Below are 19,385 nucleotides of genomic sequence, written 5' to 3'. Positions count from 1 at the left end.
AGTCTTACATTTCTATAGTTCTGTGAATGGTTTAAAAAAAAAAAAACACACAACAAACTATGCATTTGTTCTTATGTGTATGCAAATGTGTAGCCAAACTTTAAAACCTAAGGTAATTTCTTTTTTAAATTCTGAAACAGTCTCCCCTTCCTCTTTCTGAATTCTGTTTCCTGGTCTTCTCTCCCCACTTCATCCTTTTTAAAGTTACTCAGGCTGCTTCTACACTTGCCCCCTCTTGTCGGAGGTGGCATGGTAATGAGGCAATTCAAAGCAGGCTAATGAGGTGCTAATGTACAGTTCACCTCATTAGTATAATGGCAGCTGCACGAATTTCAAAGTGCAGACTCTGACCTGCAGATTGACCATGCAGATGCAGGCAGCTTTGAAATAAGTGCCCCACTTTGATACTCCCTTACTCCAATCTAGTTTTGTGGGAGTAAGGGAATGTTGAAATCTGCACTTGGAAATTTGCGCAGCCACCATTATGCTAACGAGGCACTGAATACGCACATTACCACCTCATTAGCCTGATGGGAGGGCGCAAGTGTAGAAGCAGCCTCAGCTAAAGTCGTTGGTTCTAAATTCATGGTTGATTTCTTGGCTCCTTCTCTCTTTTTTTTCCAGAGTCAGAAGTCCTTAAGGATGGAGGCTAAGCTTGCTCTCCTACACCACCACCCCTTCTCTTCAATGGTTTCTAGAATCATCCAGAGTGAATATTTGTAAAAGCAGTTATAAACCAGGAGTTCTCAATCAGAATTATGCAAGTGACCAGAAATTTCTCAGTGAACAACCAGTTGTCTGAAGTCTACCACATAAAAATCATTGGACTAACCTTTCGCTCAGTTTAACACTATCAGCCTGTGTGCACGTAAGCATAACACAAGAAACAAATTTACATTTGCTGGATAAAATGCATTTTTGAAAAGTACAAGTAAATATTTTGTAGCGTGTTTACCTTAAGCTCCAGTCTAGTAGTATTTGCTTGGCATCGGTAAGTGGCAAGGAGAAAGTTGCTGTTTGGCTGTGAAAAGTTCAAAATGAAAAATAAAAAAAACAAAAAAAGAAAAAGAAAAAGAAAAAAATCTGGATCCATAAGTGACAGCTTTTGCTATTAAAAATGTGTTAGATAAAAAGTAAACATATATGAAAAAACACAGTTACCTATTTTCATAACTGGTGTTCTTCGTGATGTGCTGCTCATGCCCATTCCAATGTAAGTGGGCGTGCACATGCCCAGTTGCTGGAAGTCTTTTTCCCCTAGCTGGTAGCCATCGGGTTGGTGCAGCCCCTGGAGTGGCGTTATTATGGCGACCAATATATACACCGCCAGACCTGTCTGGCTACACCACTCAGTTACTTCTTGCTGACTATTTCAAAAGCGGGGAAAGTGGGGGTAGGTTCTGCAATTGACATGAGCAACACATCTAGAAGAACACCAGTTATGGAAACAGGTAACTGTCTTTCCTTCTCTGAGTGATTGCTCATGTGCGTTCCAATGTAGGTGAATGCAAGCTGATATTAGGAGGCGAGGTAGGAGCCCCAGAATGACTGCAATATGGCCCTGCTCACTGTGGAGTCCCTCGTAGTATGTTGTGTAATTGCATACTGGGTTGTAAACATGAGTATAGAGGACCAGGTGCCCACCCTACAGATCTCCTGAATCAGGACATAGACCAGGAATGCCACTGAGGACACCTGCACCCTCGTAGAATGATCCCTAATCGGGGGAAAGGGCGCCTCTTGCTAGCTTGTAGCATTCCTTCTACAACCCACTATCTATGAGGGGATCCTCTGGGAGGAAACTAGATGATCCTTCATCCTGTCTGTCACTGCAATAAAGAGCTGCTGACACACTCTAAAAGATTTGGTCCTGTCTATATAAAAAGCTAACACTCCACCAACATCTAAAGTGTGCAAACTCTACTCCCTCAGGGTAGCATGAGGTTTGGGATAAAATACAGGTAGAGAAATATCCTGATTGACGTGGAAAGAGGAGGCCAGAGGGGTCTCAATCTAGCCTTGTCCTTGTGGAACACCATACAGAGTCACTCTAAGTTCAGACATTCTTCTGGCTGATGTAATGGCCATCAGAAAGGCTGTTTTGTAACTTAAGAACAGGGTACAGGAAGTGAGGGGTTCAAAGAGGGCCCCCATAAGCTTAAACAGCACCAGATTAAGGTCACATGACAGTTAGGGGAACCACACATGCAGTCCAAGCCTCTCCAGGCCTTTCACGAACCCCTTCACCTTCGGGTCTGAGAACACCAGTGAAAAGCCTGGGCCAAGATGAAAAGCAGAAATAGCTACAAAGTGCACCTGATGAAAGAAAGGGCCAACCCTTCCTGACTTAGGTGCCACAGGTAATCCAAGATGGCCAGAATTGTGGCCTGCAGGGAGGATAAGCCTTTTTGTGCCATCCCCACAACGAACCTTTACCACTTTGCCAGGTAAGTGGCCCTCATGGAAGGTTTCCTGCTGTTCAGGAATACCTCATTCACTGGTGCTGAGCAAAAATGTTCCACAGCACCCAGCCATGAACCTCCCATGCTGTGAGTTGAAGGGACAGAAATTTGGCGTGCTGCAACCGCCTCTTGTCCTGAGTCAAAAGGTCCAGGCATAACGGGAGTGTTATTGGATCACTCACCAACAGCTCCAAGAGGACCGAGTAACAGTGCTGCCTGGCCCACAGTGGAGCCACCAGGATCACAGAGGCCTGATCTGACCAAATTTTGAAAAGGATCTTGTGGACAAGGGAAACTGGAAGGAAAGCATACAGGAGTGGGCCTGCCCAAGAAATGCTGAGTGCATCTGCCCAAGATCCTAGACTCCCGTTCCAGTGAGAACTAAACATCCAGCATTTTGCATTGGAGCCAGCCGCAACTGGAAAGGGCGAAGGCAAAGTCTGGAGAGTTGCACCACAAACGTATATGCCGTCATGTGTCCGAGGAGCCTGATGCAGTGCCTTGCCATTGTGGTGGGGAACTTCATCTGGTCATTTATGATGCTGGCAATAGCCTGAAACATGCTCTCTAGCAGGGAGGCCCTGGCAAGCACCGAGACCAGGAGAGCTCCCACACACTCTATCCTTTGCAGGAGAACCAGTGTCAACTTTGTTTCGTTTATCAACAGACAGACTGTTGAACACCCAACGAATAAACCTTAAATATTGTTGAACCTGAGCCGGTGAGGTCCCTTCACCAACTCGTCATCCAGGTAGGGGAACAATTGGACCCAGTGGATAAAGGCTGCCACCACTCCCAGGCACTTGGTGAAAACCCTTTAGAGCCATTGACAGGCTGAATGGAAGAAATGTGAACTGATAAATGTCTTCCACTCACCACAAACCTCAGGAACCCCCTATGAGGAGGGTAGATTGCAATATGAAAGTATGCTTCCTGTAAGTCAAGAGCAGCAAACTAGTCCCCTTGAGCCAGCAATGGAATTATGAGTCCAAGGTAGACCACACAAAACCTGATCTTTTTTACAAACTTGTTCAGGCCTTGCAGATCCATGATGGGTCTCAGATCCTCTTTGGATTTCAGAATTAGGAAATAGCAGGAATAAACCCTGAATCCTCTATTGCACCTCACTCAAGGAGTGATTGAATCTCCTGACTGAACAGGTTCTCAAGAGAGGGGTCCCTGAAGAGGGATGGGGAAGGAGTGGGGAAAGGGCCTAGAATGGAATTGGATAGCACATCCCCTTTCCACCATCTGCAGGACCCACTGGTCCGACATTATATGGCACCAAGCAGGGTAAAAAGGTGATACGAGAAACCAATATAAAAGACATGCTGGATCCCAGGCAGAGAGTGGTTTGGTGCTCCTGACTACACCTTCGAAAGTTTGGTTTTGGCCCAGGAGAGAGCTTCTATTGCCCCTTGCCCTGGCCAGCAGGACAGGAGTGCCTCCTGCCACTGTGACCCCTTCTCCTATTGTGGTCTCTAGCCTGTTGTTGTTGGACTGCTTAGGAGGGAGGAGTGGGGGTAAAGTGCCTCCACTGGGTTACAGGAGTATGAAGCCCCAAAAGACCATAGTCTCTATATGTAGTCTCTTGTTCATTTTCTCAGAAACCATAGCAGTATTTGAATACTAACAGTACTTACCATCATATAGTTTTTATGTGTCATTTTATTGTTGTCTCTCACCATCATACTGCAAAATAAAGAAACTGATACTAAACGGAGTTGCCTGTTCCTGGGGATCCTGAATTTACCCTCCAATTACAAGTTGCACAGGAACGGGTATGGACCTTTCATCTTTAAATTTAATCTTTAAATCAGATTGGAGAGCCTAAATTCCCATTTAAAAACCTTGTGGTTAACAATTCTCAGAACTCATGGCTCTGGACACTACACAAGAACTTACTGTGGTACTGGAAGAAAATAAACAGGTTTTTCATGCAGCTCCCAACACAGCAACACAGGTTATGGCATCGGGGATTGCCATGAGGGACGGGGCTTGGCTGCAGGTTTCCAGCCAACCACAGGAGGTGCAAAAGACAATACAGGATCTGCCCTTTGAGGTTGGAGGTACTGGCACTGACAAAGGCGGCACTGGCTCCGCCAAGGTAGGCATCACAGCAAGGGACAGAACTGAGACTGGTCTGTCTCCTGGATGCAGTTAGTCCGTTAGCTCCTGTCACTGCAGTGTTCCTTGCACAGCAAGGTTTATTAGGTGAGCTTTCCATTTTGCTAGTCTTTAAAGTGCTACTTGACTGCTTTCTGTTTTGATAGTGTATAGACTAGCATGGCTTCCTCTTTGTTACTATTCAACATGTGGTGAGAAGCAACTGAGCGGGAGGCGAGTCAGGTGGTGTATATATTGGTCGCCATAACAATGCCACTCCAGGGGGCACCGCACCAACCCAAAGACCAGCGGCTAGGAGAAAAAGACTTCCACCAACTGAGCACGTACATGGGCACACACCTACACTGGAATGCACATAAGCAATCACTCGACACAGAAATCCTGGCTCCACTGAATTCAATGATAAAACTACCATTGACGTCACTGGGACCACAATTTCACCCCAGATTGCATTAGTAGGGCCCTACCCAAATTCACAGTTATGAAAAATGCATCAAGGACCATGGAATCCGGTTCCCTGCCCCACAAAATATATTTTGTGTGCTTCACCCTATACTTTAGGGATTTCATGGTGGAGACCAGCGCTTCTCAAATTGAGGGTTGTGACCCAAAAAGGGACTGTGGAAGGGCGGGGGAAGACAAGTGTCACAAGACTATTTTAAGAGGGTCACAGTACTGCCACCTTTACTTCTGCATTGCCTTCAAAGCTCAGTAGCGAGAGAGGGGCAGCTGCTGGACAGGCACTCAGCTCTGCAGGCAGCAGCATACAAGTAAGTGTGACACTATCATACCGTGCCATCCTGCTGTGCTGCTGCTGGCAACACTTCTGCCTTCAAAGGTGAGATCCCAGACAGCAGCTGCCACTCTCAAGCCCTGAAGGCAGTTCTGTCTTGAGCAGTAGTTTAGTAGTAAACCTCTGATGTGGCAAAATACTTCTACTAAACAAACCTAAAGTATTTAGAAGACAATTGTGAAAAAACACAGACTTCAAAAGAGGCTCACAACGTTAACATATAACTACATAAACTGAATTAAGAAAACAGTATTTAATCAAATATGAGAATGTGCAGAATACTGTGTTTGCATGATCCCAATCTGACATTTTAAAGATACATAGTAAGTATAAATACCATGCTCTTGGTCTAATAAGTTTCAGTAAAGAAATACACTGGCCCAAAAATTGACTACTACTACAGTGCCAGGAAAATGGCATTTTCCCCACATTTTATTCATTTTAATTAATTAGTGTAACTCCTAGGACTTTAACATATGAAGCTGTAAGTCCAGATTTTAATACATAGTTCTTAACAGCTTCCACCCAGTAGTTTCTATACAAGTAGAAATTATATCTTTTACATTTTTGTGTTACTTACCTCAGACTCACAGCCACTAAAACTGACAACAGCAGAATTTTTTTCCACATCCAGAAGGTCTATTGGGACATCACTCTGTGCAGAACATTTATGGGAAGGAATGGGGAAAAAATATAAACCTCTGAATAGATTTCTGTGTATTTATCCTGTTTAATTATCAATTATGTTAGTGAAGAAGATGCAGTATAATAGTTTGATAATCTTAATTTGACAAGGGCAAAGATTAAATAGCAACTAACATATGTTAATATTTAAATTCCAGAACAATTTAGCGAACTTTATCTTCTAAGTCCATCTTATTTATAATATCCTAAACTTATCTTGTAACGGGAGATTTGTTTTAATGTTCGCTAATATAAGATGTATACCTTAAAAAATTAAAATAAATAAAATAGCTAATGCATTAATTTCATGACTGGGGTGTCTCTCTCTCTCTCTCTCTCTCTCTCACTCAATGTACAGGCTACTAAATCTCTTTAGGAAACAAAGTATCAAAATAGATATGCATTAATTACCATTCTTCCTTTTTGTAATATTTTGGATACAATTAATTTTTTAGCTTCAGATTTGTTTAAATCTAGATTTGTTTTGAAATGAGAACTGTCAGCATGTTGATAAGGGAATGAAAAGGCATTAATATGGTTTCTGTAAATTGCTTGATACCCTCTGGCTGAAAAGCTATTTTTGTAGTTTTATAACTTTAGTGCGCCACAATATCCTAGTGTTTTTAACGGAAGGAATAACATTGTTGCTTTGTCCAGTGTATACTATCACTTTCAAACTCTCAACCTGGCTTACACTTAAAATTTAAATCAAACATAGAACGTATCACAATGCAGTACAAACCTCACATTTAAGATTCCGAATTATATTTGCTATGTTTATTTTTTAAAAAAGGAAAACTTATATGCAACTCACATGCCACATCAGCATGCTAGGAATTACATGCCATATGTCTATGTTTTATTTTATTACAAAATTCCAATATTCCGTACATAAAAAATGTTTGAAAGTCAGTTGTTCTTTCAGAGCCAATGAAAAGTTTACAGCCAATATTTTTTCAGTAAGACAAAAACAGAAGTTTGTATAACATTCTAAACATTTATAAAACCTGAACTTCAAAGTGTTTCTGAACCAACATTAAAAACAAACTCAAAGAGGCTTTCAACATTAAAGTAATCCTTTAGTATTGAACTTGTCAAATTTAAAAATACATTAATTCAGTAAGCAACAGCCACCTTACAGTGCTGTGGATCAAAAAATAAATGTTACAATTTTCAACTCATACATTTCTGTTATATTTTAAGTCTTAAAACATCACTTACCTGTATCAAGACATTATCTATAGCTGTCTGCACCTCTAATATAAGACTGTAGCTAGCATCATCCTTATTTAATGTAAACTTGTCATTCACACTAAATGCAGGTACTGCTGAAATAGCAGTACTGGACTGAGACGACTGCTGGTATTTTTCACGTTCTTGCAGAACTTTCATCTGTAGATGTTCCATCTCATTCCTAAGAAAGAGAAACTGTCAGACATAAAATCCTGAAGTTAACTTTTTCCACCAAGATGCCCCAGAATGTCAATCTACACTTATTTTTATTTGGTAAGGACAAAAAGGACTTAAAAAAAAAAAAAAATCACAAATCAGAATCACCTTTCCACAGATATCATGTGGCATAGTATTTCCTCCAAATATCATCTATTTTACAAAATAAGGAAGCACACATTACTATATATTAGAGAGAAAAAGTGTGTAGAGAATAGAGAGATTTCAAGAGGATCCAGGAAGGGGGACAAAGTTTCCTCCAACAATAAATTGAAATCTCAATGACCACTGCATATCGTATCTCTTTGAGAAAGATTTTCAGTATTTGGCTGAGTGTTCCTCTCACAAACACAGCAGACAGCTATGCAAGCTGAAAATGGGGCACACAGTAGGGAAAGAAAAACCTCCATCTTTCAACTGAAGACGACTTATGAATCTAAAAAACATCTACACTAATGAGTAGCGTGCTAACTAACATCTTGGAGAAAAAGCAAGATTCATTTAATGACTGCTCTAGAAGACAAAACAGGAGGAATCAAGGATTCTATCAGCCAAAGAAAGGCAATTATTTCCAACGTGTGTGGAACACCGGGCTCAAGGGGAACAGCACATAACCCCTACTTGCATGCAAACAGGCATTCAAGGAAGAGTCTAGAGCTGCATATGTATTTTTGCTTTTACAAATTTCTAACAGCTCTGGTAGCTCCAGAGGATTACATAAAAGTATGCTTCACATACCAATAGCATCAATTTCATTTCCAGGGGATTATTCCTCTAAATCAGTGGTTTTCAACCAGTGTGCTGTGGCATACAGGTGTGCCAAGAGAACTGCCCGAGTGTGCCATGAAATTTCATCAATTTTCCCCTGCTGCGGCTCTCTGCAGAGCCACAACAGGGAGAAGTGAGGGATATAGGGGCAGAAACTGATGACCCTGAGCCTGCCACGGCTCAAGCAGCAAGGCTGCCCATGTCCCAGCTGGCATGGGATTCATCAATTTCCCCCCCTGCAGTGGTTCTTTATAGAACAACTGTGAGGGAAAATACGGACCTTGCAGGACCCCATTCTGAAATGATGCTTCCTGGCCCTAAGGAGCAGATAGAGAGCCCACTCCACTCCCTGCTGTGGGAAGGGGGAAGGAAGAGGGGTGGGAGCCTGTTGGAGCTGGGATGTGGTCTAACTGCTACATCCTGGCTCCAAAAGGCAGGCAGGGAGGGAAGCCTGTTTTCCACTGTTACTTATTTACTCAACATCCCTAGCATAGCATTGAGCAGATTTTGGAAATGTGTCTGTGCTTAGTGTCTAAGACAATGTACTCTGGTGGATTTGAAACATTAATGCATTTGATCCTTCTTTAGCTTGTTGTATGCACTACTATCTTGCAAACCTCTCTACTAAGACTTTAGCCATAGCAAATGTGAGTAAATGCAACGTTTATGAGCAATTGATTCAACGGAAAAAAGTGGATGTGCCGTGGAATTTTTTGTCTCATTGAAGTGTGTCATGTTACAGAAAAGGCTGGGAACCACTGCTCTAGATCACCATAGATCATGTTTTCTGCTTAGCTTTCTTTACAATTTTCCTTTACTTATGTTACCTTAACGATGAAATCTTGTTCTGCATCTCTTGGCTTATTTTTAGCTCATCACCAGATCCGCCCTCCCTATGGATGGGCTCTGTAGTCAGTCCTGTCACCCATCCTGAAAGAAATATACAAAGAATTATTAAATAATCCTTATAAACAACAAACAAGAAAGCATTTCAAAAGCCCTAAGTGAGCCACAAAACATTGTAAAATACAAGAGGGGGAGTTTCTACAGAAGACAGGCAGTCAAGGTGTGCCCTCTAATGCCAGTTCTACCACTGACACAAAACAATGGTTTTGGGCATGGTTTTTCAGAATTGAACAGATTTCCCAATCTGTAAAATGGAGACATGGTAGCTACCTTTCTCTAATAGCACTTTTATTCTGTGGATCTCAAAACAATTTCAGCATGCTAAGTAACTGTAGTATTACTTAACGATGATCCTTCAACAGATGTTCCTATAATATCACAGTTTGTTTTTAAAGATAATGCAGCAGGGTGTTGTATAATGTACCTATACTGAACCACATACTTAGTGCATGCATTTCTGTTCTGTATCTCTTTTAAATCAGCAGTATTTTACTTAATTGCACCATTTCAATATGGCATCCAGATTGGAAGAAAGAGCTCTGGATTTTGGTTTGTTTTAAACACCCCAACCATGTTTATGTAGACTTGAAAGGGCGTCTAGACCTTTTTAATGTTTTCATCCCCATTCAAGAAGGAATAGCAACATAGCATTATAAAATGCACCATGAAAACCCAATAGAATAAATGCCTGCTTGCAGCAACAGCTTGAAAGTGCAACTGCTGTTTACAAGCAACATTTCCCCTGGAAACATTTTCCCAACTTTGAATTGTTAATACTTCTCAAAACAGCAACTGTCACTTAGAAGCAATATAGCAAAAGGTTGCTATTAATGATCATCTCTAACTTCTTAGCCATTTTCCAAACAAAAAGCCTCATTAATCGAGGTCAAAGCCTAAAAAAATTGGAAAATACATTTAAAAAAAAAAGCTAAAGTGCCAAATTCAGATCTACCTTTTGCTGCTCTAAGCATCATTTCTGTGAACCACCAAACCTAAATGTATACTTTGCACTCCTACTGGAGTTTACCTCAGGAAGCCCACAACTAGATATTTTCCTTCCTCCTTCCATTTCAGGGCTTGCCCAGAAAAATTATCCCATGTCCTCTATGAGTTTTATATTAACATTATCAAAGGCAGCAAGGAAACGGCGAGAAACTTCAAAACAGATCCTCAGCTGATACAAATTCTAGTATCTCCTAAATACCAAGGCAGTGGAGCTGACAATTTACACCAGCTGCCTCACAGCCTGTTAGCCTTCTGAAGACTGCATTATATACACGAAGTAAACATTTGCTATTGACTCTGTCTAAAATGGACCATGAACATTAACACAATTAAAACTTGGATTTCAGCACTTCAGGTTTGAACCCCAACAATAATTTTAAAAGTGACTTTTGCCGTTTTAAAACTATCAGACAAAACACATGTTGACAGTTTTCTTATTTAATCTCCCACACGGACAGACCCGTGCTACTGAGGTTCTACTGAATGCTACAAGCCTACGTAAGCCTCCTTACAAAGGGTAATCTTGTTTTTCTGATTTCTCAAAAATGGCTGCTTTGAGAACTCCAAAAAAAAAAAAAAACAGCACTGTTGAGAAGGCAAAAGAAGCAAAAAAACAAAGCTGTTAACACATCTAGCAAGATGAATATCCGTGACTAAGAGGGACATGGAAAACACAGAAAAGGACAAAAAATGATAATATCCATAATTTTAAAATTATGAAGCTGTAAACAATTCCATAATGTATAAAGCCTAAATATTTTAATGTACTCATCACAGTTATACAGCTGCTTATACCAGACAATAACCAACTGCTGTAGTACACTATGGCTGTGTCTACACTAGCTCCCAACTTCAAAAGGCAGCATGGTAAGTAGGGTGCTGGGAGATTAATGAAGTGCTGAAGTACATATGTAGCACTTCATTAAGCTAACTGTCTCCCTCAGCAACTTTGAAGTGTTAAGCTTCGAAGTGCCAGCTTGCATGTAGCCGTGGCTCACCCACTCCGTACTTTGAAGTTGCTGCAGGGGAGAATTATCTTGATGAAGTGCTGCATATACATCGCAGCACCTCATTAGTAATCTTCCAATGCCCTTCTCACCATGCTCCCTTTGAAGCTGGGAGCTAGTGTAGACACTGCCTAAAGTAGACATAAATGAAAACCAACAAGCTACATCTACACAAGAAGCCTCTGTTGACAGAAGTGACTGTTGGAAGAAATTTCCTGGCAAAACTTCTGTTGATAGATCACATCTCCACATAAAAGCAGACCGATCTGTCGGGGGCACACAGGTGCCTTTGTGCATGGTGGGGGATGCAACCTACCCACTCCTGCCATGGCTGATGAGGCCCTACACAGGGCTCCTGGACCCCACACAGGGAACTATTCAATGCCCACCTCACCCAGGCAATGAGCCAAGTGGTGTGCACTTTTGGGTGCTTGAAGGGGAGGTTCCATTGCCTCCTGACCTGGCTGGACCTGGGGGAACAGAATGTCCCCTATGTTGTGGCTGCCTGTTGCCCCCTCCACAACCTGGTGGAATGGAAGGGGGAGAATTTCCTCCAGGAATGGGTAGCAGATGGCAGAGGCCCCTAAGAACAGCTGGGTGCGGCCCCCAGCCAACAAGTGCCTGGGGATGAGTAGCACATCTGGGACCCCTGCGGGAGAACTTCCTCTGCAGCCCTCAATGACCCTCCCCAGGGCACCTCCGGGGGCGCCCTGGGCCTGCAGCCCTACCCCTCCCAACCACCACCCCTCTCTTTGCCTCCCCAACAAGGAGGAATGTGGGGGTGGTGCTTAAAACAAACATTTACTACCAAAATAAAACTTTATAAAAAATCTGTGACAGAACTATTTACTAGGTCCAATGTGCCAGACTATATAGAGCGAGTCTGGAAGGGGCTTGGGATGGGGGAGGAATCTCAACTGAGAGCAGAGGGGCCTTATTCCAGGGAGGAGATAGAGGGCTGCGAGTCATGTCAGCCACGGGATCCCACATTGGTCCCATCGGGGCTGGCATCATGGGGAGGTACAGAGGTAGGGGAGCTGCTACGGGGGAGAGCATGGCTGGGGAGGGCAAGCAGAGCCGTAGCGCCAGCCATGTCCATTACCCACAGCAGGGACTGGAGAAGGACATGGGGTCTGGGGGACTGGGGCAGGAGGGGGAAACAATGGCAGCAGGGGCAAGGGGAGCGGCAGGGGCCACTGGCAAGCTTGTCTGGGACAGCCAGGCCACCACAAGGTCCAAAAGGCGGTCACCCGAGATTAGCCACTGGTCTGAGGCCCACACCCACTCCCACTCCTCTTCCTGCTGCAGCTCCAAAATATCATTTTGCCATCAAAGAGTGGCCATGTAGGTCTGAAGGCCGCCGTCCTCAGGGCAGCGATGTCCCCTCCGGCTACAGGGCACACGCTGGTGGTGGTGGGGTGCTGTCTTACAGGGGTGCTGCTCTGGTTCCCACCAGCACCGGCTCCAGCTCCTTCCTGGGGCTGCCTGGCTGCACGGTGGTGGGCTGGCCTGGCCCTCAGACAGTGCAGCTGTAGGGAGAGCAGGGGTCCTGGGCTGGCTCCAGCGGGGTTCCCAGGTCCTGTCTCACCACCTCCATTGGAGCAGGGCTCCTCCCCATTGTCAATGGTCTCCTGGCTGCGTGTGCCATCGTTGCCCCTGAGGAGGTAGTCCAGCTCGTCAAAATAGGGGCAGGTGGCCATCTCTGCTCCCTGTCCTCACTGTGCATCCTGGGCACACACATAGCCCTAGCACAGCTCTTTCACCTTCACCCCCCCATCCTCCATTTGAGGGTGCAGGCAGGGTGGCTGTGCTTGGCCAGGGCTCCAGTGACGCGGGAGTAGCCTGAGGCTCTACATCACTTGGCACTGGGGTCCAGGAGGACTTGCTCATCAGCCCAGAGGGCAAGCAGAACCCAGAGCCATGGGCTGGACCAAGAAGGGGCCCACCTCCTGGTGCCATGGGGTGGGTCTTGAGACTACCTCTGGCATCCTGGGAGGGGGCAGAAGGGTCTTGGGCAGCCTGTATCATTTTATGAAGTGCAGGGAGTGGCTCCCAGGATGTGGAACTGGACGCATGCTGCCAACCTGCAGCCTTGCCTCCAGCTTCCTCCATGGAGTTTCTGGGACTCCCTGTGCTTTTACGACCAGTCAGAGGCACAGGCCATAGAGCTGTGCTTGTGGTGGGAAAGGTGCCTCTGGTCTCCAACTGGTAGGCGCCATAGAGGACTACTGTGTCCACAAAAGGAGCCAAGAAGCACCTACACAGCTGTTTTCTTGACAATACACTGTTGGCAGAAGCATTATACCTCAGCTGGGAGAGGTACAACGCTGCCAGTGGATGTGCTGGGTTTTGCTGACAAACTGTCGACAAAGCACATTTTGCGTGTAGACCCTCTGTGGTTTTTCCTAACAAAATTCCACTTTTGCCAGGAAAAGCCTCTCATACAGACAGCCACAGAGCTTTAATGCAATTTAAAATATAAGATTTTTTTCCCCCCCACTTAGAAGCTTTTTAAAAGTAGAGAATTTTGTGCCAGAATACTATTTGATTAACTGGCACTCTTGAATAACCAGCATGACTCACAGCCACGCAGTTCTGATCAGTGGACACTGGGCAGGACCATGGAGAAGCAGCATCAGAGCCTGCGGTTTGTGTACAAAGAGGAAAAGCAATGCCCAGCCCTGCTAGGGATGGGGAGGCAGCCCTCTGTGCTGCGTCTGAGTGCAGCTGGCAGGATCCTCTGCTCTCTTATCCAGAGTGAGTACTCTTAATTAAACAGAACATTTGATTATCCAGCAACCTCCCAGTCCTGTGGATGCCGGATCTTAAAGAGTTTACTGCATTAATAAAAGCACAGCTCCAGTAACAGCAGAGTTTGGCTAATCATTATAAATATTGATAACGAAAATACTTCAAATGTTTAATAGACAACTTACCTGAATAAGTGGATGCTAAGATTTCATCATACCCATCCTTTCCCACACAGCCACCCTGGATAGATGTGATGCTCTCCGATAAGGCCTAAAAACAGAAAACAGAAAAACTCAGAAGACACATCATTTAATTCATTTTTAAGACCACTGTTTAAAGAAAAAACAAACACTCTTCCCCTTTTTTAATTTGTTGTGCAGAAATTCTATTCAGATGCACAACAGCTTGAAAGGATATGAAATATTTAATTACCTGTTACTGTGTTTCAGCACATATATTTTTGGTGCTACTGTGTCTTGGAAGACATACTTGGACATGGTTTATAAAAACTAAAATCTTGATGCATAGTCTAACTTCCAAACAGTAACTACAGTAACTACCAGAATGTGCTGGAAGGAAAGAAGATTGAATTAAATCCACCTCTTTAAACATAGTCAATTACTAACAAATATAGCCATACTGGAAAGTATAGCCTTTAAGGATCCATTCATTTACAGGAAAAAAAAAAAAAAAGAAAAAAGAAAAACAATATTTTAAAGTTTTGAGGATGGTTTTTGTTTGCGTGGCTGTTGTTTTGATTGTTTTGCTAACCTAAGATAGTAACACCATCTTAAAATTAATTAAAAAAAGAGGGAGAGAACTATCAAAATTTATTTTCACCAATTGTACCGTTTAATTTTAGCATTTCATTCAAACCAACTGGCCTGTTTCACTTTCTGTTTCTCAAATATTAGCATACTGCTTTTGTAATGGTAGAAACCCAAACACATGGAAGAATACAATTTTAACATACAAATGACATCTTAAATTCATATCAGTTATGGTGAGTCCTTGGTCAATTTTGTAATTGCCACACATGCATAAAAATAAAACAAAGCAGAGCACTGAACAAACCACCTTAAAGGCTCTTTGACAGGATACAGCTATACCATGCAGAAAGCACAACTGCAGACCATTTAAATAAATAAATTTAAATAAAATGGTTTAACAATAATCAAAGAAGAGCATGCAAATATGTATTTATGATGTACCATTTGTTTAGCTGTATAATAACATAAGCCCTTAAACTCAGTGTGCATTTTGGTCAATTTCACTGCTACAGGGTAGGTTAAAATTAGTCAATATCATGTTTTCAGATATTTACACCCAAAATTTAGTGGCCTAAGGGTAGGGGTCCCGACCCAAAAGACGGTCAGGATGGGAAGGGTATCAAGGCTATTATAGGTGGGCCATGGGATTGCTACTGTCACTTCTGCCTTGATGCTGGCAAGGGCACTGCCTTCAGAGCTGGCAGCCAAGAGAGGAAGGCTGCTGACCAGGCACCTAGCTCTAAAGCCAGTGTCAAATCAGGAAATGAATATATTGTAAGCAAAGAGGTTTAAAATATCCCCTATGAAAAGGACACTCCCTGTTATGAGCTTACTATGACATTATTGGATTTTAAGATGAACCTGCAAAACATTGTTGCAACCACTGTTCTATGTTTGCACCCAATCTTGTGCAAAGTGGGCCAAGTGAGGTGTCTACAGAAAGGTTATAATTCTCCCATTGTTTTTACTGCTCATATGCATGCATCATTTTATATTTGAATTATAAGTATTCACTCTGCACTTGTATTTGACAGACAAAGGGCCTTATCAAATTCCAATCAACATCTGAGGAATTTGACTGTGAACATTCAATCCATCAGACCAGCCATGGCTGATTGCCTGAAAAGGACTTGGACAGGTGACCTGCCCATGTGACAGGCTCCACACAGGGAAAACCATGGAATTCCCTCGACATGGGCAAGGGTAGAAAGAGGACCCTGAGAGCTTCCCTATTTTTGTCTCCGTTCCAGCTCATCACTTCACAAGTATCTTTGGTATGAACTTGGGCCCAGGAGAACTGATGACCCATCCTAACAAAGTATATACTCCAGAGACTTTTAAGATAGCAGTCTGTTCCAGCTCTGCTGCAGGCCTGCATCAAGAACTTTGTGATTAGTGTATGTAATCTGATTGCTTTAACAATTTTACTCTCAATCTATTCTTTCTTTCTTATTAATAAACCTGCAGATTTTTGTTTATAAAGGATGAGTACAGCATGCTCCTTTGAGTAAGATCTGAGGTATACATTGACCTGGGAATGTGGCTAGTGCTGTGGGATCAGAAGAACCTGTTTGCATTTGGCGAGTTTGGTTTTCATAACCTCTCATCTGTGTAAGGAGGGCTACTGGTTGTGATAGTACAGGGGAAGCTGAAGTGAACAAGGGAATTGTTTGCATGACTTCTCCTTGATTACTGTTTTTGGTTCTCTCTGCCTTAAATATTGAGTCTGTTCTGGTATGGCTATGGTCTGAAGAAGTGGGTCTGTCCCATGAAAGCTCACCTAATAAATTACTTTGGTAGTCTTTAAAGTGCCACTTGACGGCTTTTTTCTTCTTAGCCAGTATGGAAACAGAAGTGCTCTTTGTGACTGGTTTGGTTTGCCTTATAATGGAGGATCCCCTGGCTTGGGCTGTTAGTAGCCCTGTTTTAAGCAATGTGCCCTGATTTGGCCCTCTCAGCTGTGCTAAGAAAAACCTCCAATATTATACTTACGTGATCGTATCGAAGAACAGGCTCATTTGTGCTCTCAAAGTTATAGATTTCTAATACACCATCATCTCTGCCAACAAGTAATTCCTTAACTCCATCACCCAGAATGTCAAAGTTATCAATACATAAGATACCTAAAAATAAAGAAAAACCCCTCTTATGCACAACAAATGGACTGCTCATTTAAATCTTTTGTCTCTCAGTGAATAATCTGCAAAATACTCCATGCAAAAAAAGGATTATAGTGCATGATAAGTCATTCTTCTCTTGAAAAAAAAAAAAAAAAAGAGCATTCTTGGTAAGTCTGTAAGGTTTTCACTGAAGAACTTTCTTACTTTTAAGTAAAATAAGAAGCTTCATCAATTTATTATGAGAAAATGTACAGGACTACTTATGTAAAAAACAGAACTATATTCCAATGCAAAGTACAGAAATAAAAATACTTAATCAAAATCAATTATAAAGAATTACAAACCATATCTAAGATCCAGGCCCCTTTAAATGATCTTATGGTCACCCAAAATCGAAATCACTATTCATATTTGAAAAATGAGGTCATAATAAGGAATTTATTAAAAATAGTTTTGAGAAATAAAAGAATAAACATAGCAACATAATCTACAGGCATATGAAACAACTGGGTTCTATTCACGGTCCTCCCCCTTTCCGGGGAACAACACTTGAACGGCTGCTGAGGCAGCATTCTAATCATAAAAAGAAGCCAACATCCTGCAATCCACAGCAATAATTATGGGCAAATTTAAGAAAAGTGGAGCTTCAAAAAGAACTCTGTCCTATCCTCAGGCTGAAAGCAGATAAAAAGTGACAAAATATATTACCCAAGAACAGTAATAATCTCTGCTCTGGGGAGAATTCAAGATACTGTAAGTTTGAAAATACATGGCATTTGTGTTTGAATTATAAGTACAATCATATTTACAGGTGATGGTCAAATTTTATATATAAAATAATGTAAAGGAATAAGTTTTTTTTTAAATGTCATCTTAAAATAGTAAAACAAAAGCATACTAAATGAAAACTGAAAATAACCTGTATGAGGAAGTGGTGTGAGGGGGGGAGAAAACCAAGTTGAAGAGGTCAGAAGTAACAGAGCAGAGTACTGAATTTACTATAAAAATACATGCAAAATTGCAATGTATCTTCAAAATATTTACCTCATCACAAAAAATGCTCATAAGTATGATGAGACTTACTAGTTACTTATTTCATATATACAAGGCCACAATGGAAGGCTAAAGATTTGGCGAGGTTACCCAGATACGTACCTCCTCTCTTTTTCTCATTTCTGATTTCCCACTTATGTACTGGGGATGCACTTGAAACCTGAATGAGTCCAAGTTTCCCATCAGATGTTCCAAACAGAAGTTCTTCTCCGGAATCACCTAAGCAATACAAGTACTATACTGGTTCTATTTTTTACATCTATTTATTATGTTTTAAATTACTCAAATATTTTACGGACTTAAGTCTTTTCTTCAACATTTTCCCGAGGAATGAAGTGTATGAATCACAAAATATTCAAATTCATGTTCTGCAAGAGAGGTACCAGACTTTTTCAGAATACAGTTGGTAGAAACAAGGCTAGAACTTCAGGAAATGGACACTCAAACATTTTGAGAACTATGGATATTTTAATGAATTGTTCATTCCTGCTGTTCTTACATGTGTGCATCTCACGAGCTCAACAGCTGTTAATATAAAAGGTGCAGGACATTAATCATATAAATACTGAATACATTAGAGTAAGGACATTCTTCACAGTTTCTGCAAAGAACTAGTAAGAGAAGCTGATGGTTGCTGCTGTTGGTAAGCACATCTGAGCGGCACATGGGGAGTAAAGGGCAGTGAGTTGCCACATGCTGCCTACACTAGCATGTACCACTCCATGCAGATAGTTCTGGGGGCAGGGTCAGCAAGCCAAGACCCAATCCACCAATTACCAAAGGGCACCAAGAGACACGCTTGCCAGCAGCCTCTGGCTATGGCCCTTCTGAGAGTGGCATCACTGGGACCACAGTAGGCAGGTAGGCTGCCTGAGTGTCCTACAGAGCTGGAGGACATTTCCTCCAGCCTACAGACTCATGGTGGGCTATATTTTATCCACTTAGAGCATAGGCCAGTGTTTCTTAAACTACATTCCTCAGCACTGGTGTTCCATGAACAACTTGCAGGTGAGACGTGAGCATCTGACACTTTTTTGATATCATACATTGATGGTACATATTTTCTGTCATTAAAACCAGATACAATGTTACTTATTCATTGCTATGATACTTGATTAAACTATTTTCATTTATTTTTGCTGCATATGTTGCTGTTTGAGATTGTGTTGTTTTATTTTTGATCTGACAACACTATTATTTTGAAGAATATTTTTTATTTTGAAAAAAAATGTAATTGGTGTTCCACATACAAAGTATTATTGTTTGGTGTTCCATGATCTCAAGAAGTTTAAGAAACACTGGTGTTAACAATACCCAAACTGACAGGATGGCTCTTCCCATTGATATAGGGAATTCGCCTCCACGAGAGATAGTAGCAAAGGTGATGGTACAATTCTTCTATCAACCTAGTACTAGTTTACACCAGGAGTTAAGTTAGCATAGGTCAGTCTCTCACACTTGCCACTCTTGCCTGAAGGGGACAAAAGCTG

The 19,385-nt window shown here is 42.1% G+C and overlaps 1 protein-coding gene across 7 annotated transcripts in view; it reads right to left on the bottom strand.

Moving 5' to 3' along the window:
- The window catches only part of BBS7 (Bardet-Biedl syndrome 7), a 52,120-nt gene that overhangs the window by 17,881 nt on the left and 14,854 nt on the right, over window positions 1–19,385 (bottom strand). For all 7 annotated transcript variants that reach the window (XM_074993370.1, XM_074993373.1, XM_074993374.1 and 4 more), the window contains 7 exons: window positions 17,998–18,114; window positions 16,715–16,845; window positions 14,138–14,222; window positions 9,111–9,213; window positions 7,288–7,480; window positions 5,963–6,037; window positions 956–1,021 (listed from right to left, as the gene is read on the bottom strand). In XM_074993370.1, coding sequence (XP_074849471.1) covers window positions 956–1,021; window positions 5,963–6,037; window positions 7,288–7,480; window positions 9,111–9,213; window positions 14,138–14,222; window positions 16,715–16,845; window positions 17,998–18,114 — 770 coding nt within the window. The remainder of the gene's footprint in view (window positions 1–955; window positions 1,022–5,962; window positions 6,038–7,287; window positions 7,481–9,110; window positions 9,214–14,137; window positions 14,223–16,714; window positions 16,846–17,997; window positions 18,115–19,385) is intronic.

The sequence above is a fragment of the Carettochelys insculpta genome, chromosome 4, assembly GCF_033958435.1.
Source record: "Carettochelys insculpta isolate YL-2023 chromosome 4, ASM3395843v1, whole genome shotgun sequence".
In the NCBI taxonomy this organism is placed as follows: Eukaryota; Metazoa; Chordata; order Testudines; family Carettochelyidae; genus Carettochelys; species Carettochelys insculpta.
Note: the sequence above shows the minus strand (reverse complement) of the source record. Positions and strands in the feature narration are given on the sequence as shown.